General features: G+C 42.5%; 1 protein-coding gene across 1 annotated transcript in view; it reads right to left on the reverse strand.

Moving 5' to 3' along the window:
* Kif13b (kinesin family member 13B) overlaps window positions 1-7009 on the reverse strand; it is a 150105-nt gene that overhangs the window by 130900 nt on the left and 12196 nt on the right. Inside the window, exon 2 of the mRNA XM_013349264.2 lies at window positions 3423-3516. Coding sequence (XP_013204718.1) covers window positions 3423-3516 — 94 coding nt within the window. The remainder of the gene's footprint in view (window positions 1-3422; window positions 3517-7009) is intronic.

Consider the following 7009-nt stretch of genomic DNA (forward strand, 5'->3'; position numbering starts at 1 on the left):
GGAAGGAAGGAAGGAAGGAAGGAAGGAAGGAAGGAAGGGGAGAGAAAGGGGGGGCGGCCAGCCTGGTCTAGTTTATGACATCCTGTGGAAGAAAGGAGGAAGGTCGAGAGGGAGATCTCATCAAGTAATCTTTTGCACACTAGCAATATTCTGTTCCTTTTTCTCATTCTTATTTTATTTACTGCTCTTGCATGGGTCAAACGATATCTTTCAGGATTCAGTTCTCTCCTTCCACCATGGGTTTCAAGTCACTAGGCTTGGTGTCAACCACTTTTATTGGCTGAGCAATCCTTTACATGGTACTGGTTGTAGAAGAATATCCAATTTATAAAAATTCACCAAACTGGGGCTGGAAAGGTAGCTCAATGGTTAAGAGCACTGGCTGCTCTTCCAGAGGACCAGGGTTCAATTCCCAGCACCCACATGGCAGCTCACAACTGCCTGTAGCTTCAGCTCCCTGGGAGCTGACACATTTACACCAATGCACCTAAAATAAAGTTAAAATAAATTATTCAAAAAAATTCACCAAGCTATGCAATTCTCTGTACATGTATATACTTAAATGAAAATCTGTTCTTTAAAAATCTATGGTTCAAAGCTGAGCATGATGGCATATGCCTATAGTCTCAGCACTCTGAGGCAGAGGCAGGGAGATCATTAATTAGTTCAAGGCTGGCCTGGGCTACATAGTTATATAGGGATACCTTGTCTCAAAAGTCAAGTTGCTTAACTTTATTTGGCCAAAAAACATTATATATAATTATACTTAATCCTTCTTGGAACTTTGTATTCTACAATAGTAAATAATATTCAATTTCTATTCTTACTATATGAGAGAAAAGAACCATCCAAAATAATCTATATAATCAAAACGTGCTACTTTTTCACAGACCTCCAAGACAGGAAGATCTCGGGGGACAGGTACTGTTTTAAGTTTGTAGGCTCACTTCATTTCAGTCACTTTCTCAGGCAGCTACACCCCATAATCTGAAAGACTGCACCCAAAGACAGTGGGCATATCTACCTGTCACCCTACCAATGCCATCCTTAGAACCCAAGGCTTGGGGGCTGAATGCTTCCTTCTCTAAACCAGAGATGCTTATTGGGTAAGAGCACATGCTACCATCCCTGAGACCTGAGGTCGATCCCAAGGAACCACATGGAAGAAAGAGAGAACCAGCTCCTGCTGGTTGACTTTTGATCTGCATATGCATACACACAGACACAGAAACACACATACACACGAAATAACTTCACAAACTATAGAGTTTTCCACTAGCCTTGAGCAGGAAAATGGGACAGAACTGAACTGTGTGACCCACACAATGGACATACAAGGCAGATATGCTTCCTCCTGGCTTGGCCTCTTTTGGGACATTCATCTTGGAACTGGTCACCGGATTATGAATTGTAGTCCTGCACACATCCTCAAAGACATCTCCACTCAACAGAAGATGTGAACTACCAGGCCTGATGTCCACAGCCCTCCCAGATGATTCCGAACCCTGTCTTCAATCTCCCAGCCAGATCCTACATAACATGGAGTAGAGCAAGCCATCCCACTGTGCCCTGACTGGTCTCCTGAAGCACAGAAACCACAGAACAAAAACTGATGGCTGCCATTTTAAGGTACTATGCTTTTGAAGTAACAAGAGATAACAGAAGCACCGGGTAAACAAAGTGCAAGGATGAGCTGCCATGCCTTAGGGAGGCAAAGTCAGAATTCTGAGCGCAGTCACTATATCCAGATTTACACGAAGTTGCCCACGGGTCCAAATAATGCATCTGCACTGCAAGTCCCCGAAGTGAAAAAAAAACAAAAGCAATGCCCCACAGAGCCATGGTGCATTTTACTGGCCAGTATGAAATCCTGGCAAACTCTTTTAGTAGCCCAAGCTAGCCTCTACTCAATATGAGCCCAAAGGTAACCTTAAATTTCTGATCCTTTTGACTCCACCATGAGTGCTGAGATTACAGGAGTCCACCATGCCTGGTCTATGTGGTGCTGGGCATTCAACACAGGGCCCTGTGTGTGTGAGGCAAGCACTCTACCAACTGAGCTACATCCCCAGACTCCCAGTATCATGTTTTACAAGACTATACCCTTAACATGTCATTAATAACATAACCCATAATCCTTATTACTAAGGATTTCTTAAGAGATACTTAAGAAATAGCTCCACCATCAGTACAATAAACATTTGCAAAGCACTTTATAAAATATTTGACCAAACATTAATTTGATCTTTGAAGGAAAAAAATTATTCTGTGAAATAGGTAAATCTGGCATCATAGAAATTTGGTTCAAATAAATTAAAATTAACTAGCTACAAGACAGGCATGGTGGTTTACACCTATACTCTAGCCACTCAGGAAGCTGAGGCAAGAGGATTTCTATGAGTTCCAGGCTAGCTTTGACCACAAAACAAGGCCCTATCTAAGAGAGAAACACTAGCTACATGACAGCTATGGATGGATTCAATTCAGAATCTCTGACCCCACATCCAGCAATTGTTAGATTCAAATCAAAAGATCACCATGAAATACCAAAAGCCACACTACCCAGTTTTTACAGAGTATCTACCTGACTTCCAAGTCCAGGGTCAGCACAAAAGCATCCCCAACTTTACTCTGCTTTCTACAGCACCAACTTTTCCCAGTTCACCTCCTGCTCATACAAGCCAGAGACAGGTGTGTGGTAGCATACAGCTGTAATCCAGCACTCAGGAGGCTGGGAGCAGAAAACAATAAATTCAAGGCCAGCCTGGGCTACAAGGTAAATCTCCTTGTCTGCTTCCTGGCGTGTCTATGATGTGAGTCCAGCTTAGTTATCTAATTCATTTCACTCCATTTTTTGAGACAAACATAATTAATCTCATTTGTTGTTTCCTAATTCACTTTCTCACTCTTTCCTTCTGTTCACACATTTGTCCAAATTCACAAGTGATGCTGAAATATCTATTCTCGGTCTGATAGGATCAGGGTGCCCCTCAAAGAGTTAGCAATGTGCAGTAATTAAATTAGGTGGTCTCCAGTTCGCCTGTATTTAGGAGACAACCTTCTAAGGGCTGCAGGAAAGTCTTCAAGAAGGTAGCACTTGGAACTGGCCCCAACTGATGACAGGACTTGGGCAAGCCTAAGGCGAAGCCTCCCCACTAAGGCGTCAGTGCAGTCTCCCTTTCTGCCCTCTCTGCATTCACCTGCCTGGATCTTCACCCAGCACTACCTGTCCACAGTGCTCACCCTTATCCGAGTTTCCACTGTCCGGAGCTCTGTCTGAAACCTCGTAACATCCCCTCACCACTCATCTGCAGCCTGAGAACAGCCTCCTGGTAGGCTGCGTCTAAGTCTCTAGGGAGCGCCCAGGTTCATCCAGGAGCCACTGATAATTTCAGTGAACATGACATTGTTTCTTAACTTACCGGGCATCTCCTTTGGAAAGATTTGTATTTACAGGATTCAGAATAACTTTGTTTGCTTCAACATCCACCACACATTTGGTATGTAAGTCAATTTCTGTAGATTAAAAAGAAAAGAAAAGCCATATTTAAGAAATGAATAATTTGGGGGAAATATTTAACAGAAATTCCAGTGTTTCAGGAGAAATACGCTGAGAAGGGAACCTTCTCAATCTAATAAAGCTAGCATTATACTTGATGGCGAGGGACTAGACAGTTCAACCTCCAACATAAGAACAAGGATGCTTACCGCTCAAATTCTGCTAACCACTGTACTAGACATTCTAGTCAGGGCAGTCAAGCAAGAAAAACAAACACAGGTATTCAGACTGGGAAGGAAGGAAGCATGAATCTCTCTACTTGCCAATGGTTCTGTCTTGTGTACAGAAACGTCCTATAAGACCTACTAGAAAAAGACCAAACAATTTGTGTATGTGTATGTGAAAGACCAAACAATTTGTGTATGTGTATGTGTGTGTACACACAATATGCTTCTGAATAGATAAGCATCAATTGTGTTTCTATACCGCCACCAGCAATGGAAATATGAAAATGAAATAAAAAAATAATTGTACTTAAAATAGTATCAAAAATTTAAAATTAGGAATAAATTGAAAAGAAATTCAAGATTTGTATTCTGAAAAATCCAAAATACAGTTGAAAAGAGTTAAAGACTTAAATAAAGGGAAAGACACTCTATGTTCATAAACAAAATCTTCATACTGCTAAGTCGGCAGTGACACCCCAAGCACACAGGTTCAAGGCAGGGATTGGGGCTATACTCAGTAGAGAGACCTCAGGAGGCTCTGAGTTAAATCCCTAGATTCTCAGCAACATGGGCAGGGGTGGGAGTCAAAAAAAAAAAAAAAAAAAAAAAACAGAGAAAAGACCACACTGAGCTGGAACAAAAAGTTTGCTAATGGCATCTGTATACTAAGGAGCTTACATTAGAATATGTAGAGAACTCTTGGCTGCACATGGAGGTGCAGACCCAGCACTTGGGAAGTAGAGACAGAAGGATCAGGAGTTGAAGATGACCCTCAGATGTATAAAGATATGGAGGCCAGCATAGACTAGGAATATTGTCTCAAACAACAACAGAAGTCTTACCCTTACACGTCAATAATAAAAATGATGACTAATCAATCTTCAAATGGACAAAGTATCAGTAAAGACAACACTCAAACAAGGTACAAAAGTGCCTAGTGAGTACAGGAAGACATGCAGCATCACCCGACACCATAGGAAGAGAACCAAACCACAATGAGATGCCCCCTCACACCCATTCAGAGAACTATAATCAACAAAGCAAAACAAAGGTTGGCAAGGATGTGCAGAAGGCACATGACTGGCATGGAAGTGGGCAGTCACTTGGGAAAACTGTCCCTAAAAGGGCTAAGCAGGGTCATCATACAACCCAGCAATTCTATTCTTAGATAGAATTCAAGAGAAACACAGAAACCTGCATCCACACAAGAACTCCCAGACAAAATGTTCACAGCTGCCGGGAAATGGTGGCGCACGCCTTTAATCCCAGCACTCGGGAGGCAGAGGCAGGGGGATCTCTGTGAGTTCGAGACCAGCCTGGTCTACAGAGCTAGTTCCAGGACAGGCTCCAAAGCCAAAGAGAAACCCTGTCTCAAAAAACCAAAAAAAAAAAAAAGTTCACAGCTGTATATTTTGCATAAAGTAGAAAAAGAAAGAATTCCAACGTCCATCAAGCAAAACACAGATAATGTGAACTGCCACAGAATGGAACATTACTCAATAATTCAAATGAAGGGGGCCGGAGAGATGGCTCAGCAGGGAAAGGGCTTGATGGGCAAGCCTGATAACCTGCATTCTGCCCTTGGAACCCACAGTGGAAGGAAAGAATCAACTCCCCAAGGCTGTTCTCTGATCTCCACATAGGCAGTTAGTACACACAACAATTTTATTACTTTAAAGTAATAAAATAAAATGAATGAACTACTGATACAAGCTACTACTTGGCCGAGGCTTACACTGAGTGAAAACAGACAGGCACAGGCCAGTGAGATGGCTCAATAGGCAAAGGTACTTACAACACAAGCCTGCAACCTGAGTTCCAAACCTGTGACCCACGTAAAGGTGGAAGAAGAGAACCAGTCTAACCTCCACACACACCACGGCAGGCTCACATCTGCACACATACATACCTCACACACAATAATAATAGCAATAGAAAACTTGTAATACACAGTCACAAAGACAATGTGCTATGAGAGTCCATTCGACTAAACACCCAAGTGGAGAACTGTACAAACAGAAAGTAAGGATGGCTGGCTGGTGCAAAGGAGCGACTGCTACAGGTCTAGCTTTCTTCTGAGGGAGACAAAACGTGTTTATGAGTGTACAGTCGAGCAAACTACAAACCACGAATCTGGTTACATCATTTCAATGTGGATTATGTCTGAACACAGCTGTTTAAAAAAGACCAGTCATGTGTGTAAGTTCTCTTACTTTTATTTTCTTCTGTTTGTCTGACCCAAAGAAATAAACTGCTTCAGCCTGCCTCACTCCCCAGTGGTAAAAGATAAGCTCTCAGGAAAGGGGCTGTGCGCTGTAGATTCAGTAGTATTTCCCAAATAACCTTGGCCAAATAAATGTCTGTGTCACATTTGGGATAAAGGAATTCCATGACAGAGAAGCCAAGTTTTTACTCAATTTAACTTACATAACAAATACAAAATAAGACAAGTCCCTCCACTGCCAACCCTAAATTAACTTTTGCATATCAACTATTCAATTTACCTTTAGTTTTACCTAGATGTGAAAAACTAATTTCAATAGAGGAGGTTGTATTCTGTGGTGACCAGTCAGTCAGCCTTGAAGTCTACTTCTAATGCTTTGTGCTTCAACCAATTCTAGACAGTCCCCAAAGGGGGCAAGAAAGGCCAGATACTAGAGGGGCAGCTTAACAAACACGTTAGCACTTCCTCACGTCTGTGGGTTAAGCCTGAACATGCACACCATGGAGATTGGCTAATAGGCTTGCCCAGTGACATCTGACCACACTGCATTAGCTGGGCCCTCATGCAGATCTTTATTACACAAACACATCAGTAAAGCTCCGGAAACCCTGACTCAGAGCCTACAATCTCACCACCCACCACAAAGTCAATGTCGCTTTGAGTTTGCTAAGAATGCCTCCTGCCTACCTGCAAAACTGGGCTTTCCCTAAGAATGTTTGACCAAATTACTTTGAATTAAGAGAGGATTCAAGGAATCTAAACATTTTCCTTCAACGTCCATACATCTGTATACTTCTGCCCTGCGTGCCACCTCCACCCTGCCTCTTTTCAGACAGGGTATTTATTGCTTTCTCTCAGGCTGGAATCAAACCCTGGTCCTCTCACCTCAGTCTGCCATGTTCTGGATTAGAGGTGTGTGCCTAAACTGCTGGCAATAGCTTTTCCCTCTGCAGCACTCACACACACACACACCATGTAGGTCATCAAATTCAGTTAATAATTCGGGAGCATCAGATGGTATGATTAAGAAACTGGAAACTGCTGGGCGGTGGTGGCGCA

The sequence above is a fragment of the Microtus ochrogaster genome, chromosome 17 (assembly GCF_000317375.1).
Source record: "Microtus ochrogaster isolate Prairie Vole_2 chromosome 17, MicOch1.0, whole genome shotgun sequence".
In the NCBI taxonomy this organism is placed as follows: domain Eukaryota; kingdom Metazoa; phylum Chordata; class Mammalia; order Rodentia; family Cricetidae; genus Microtus; species Microtus ochrogaster.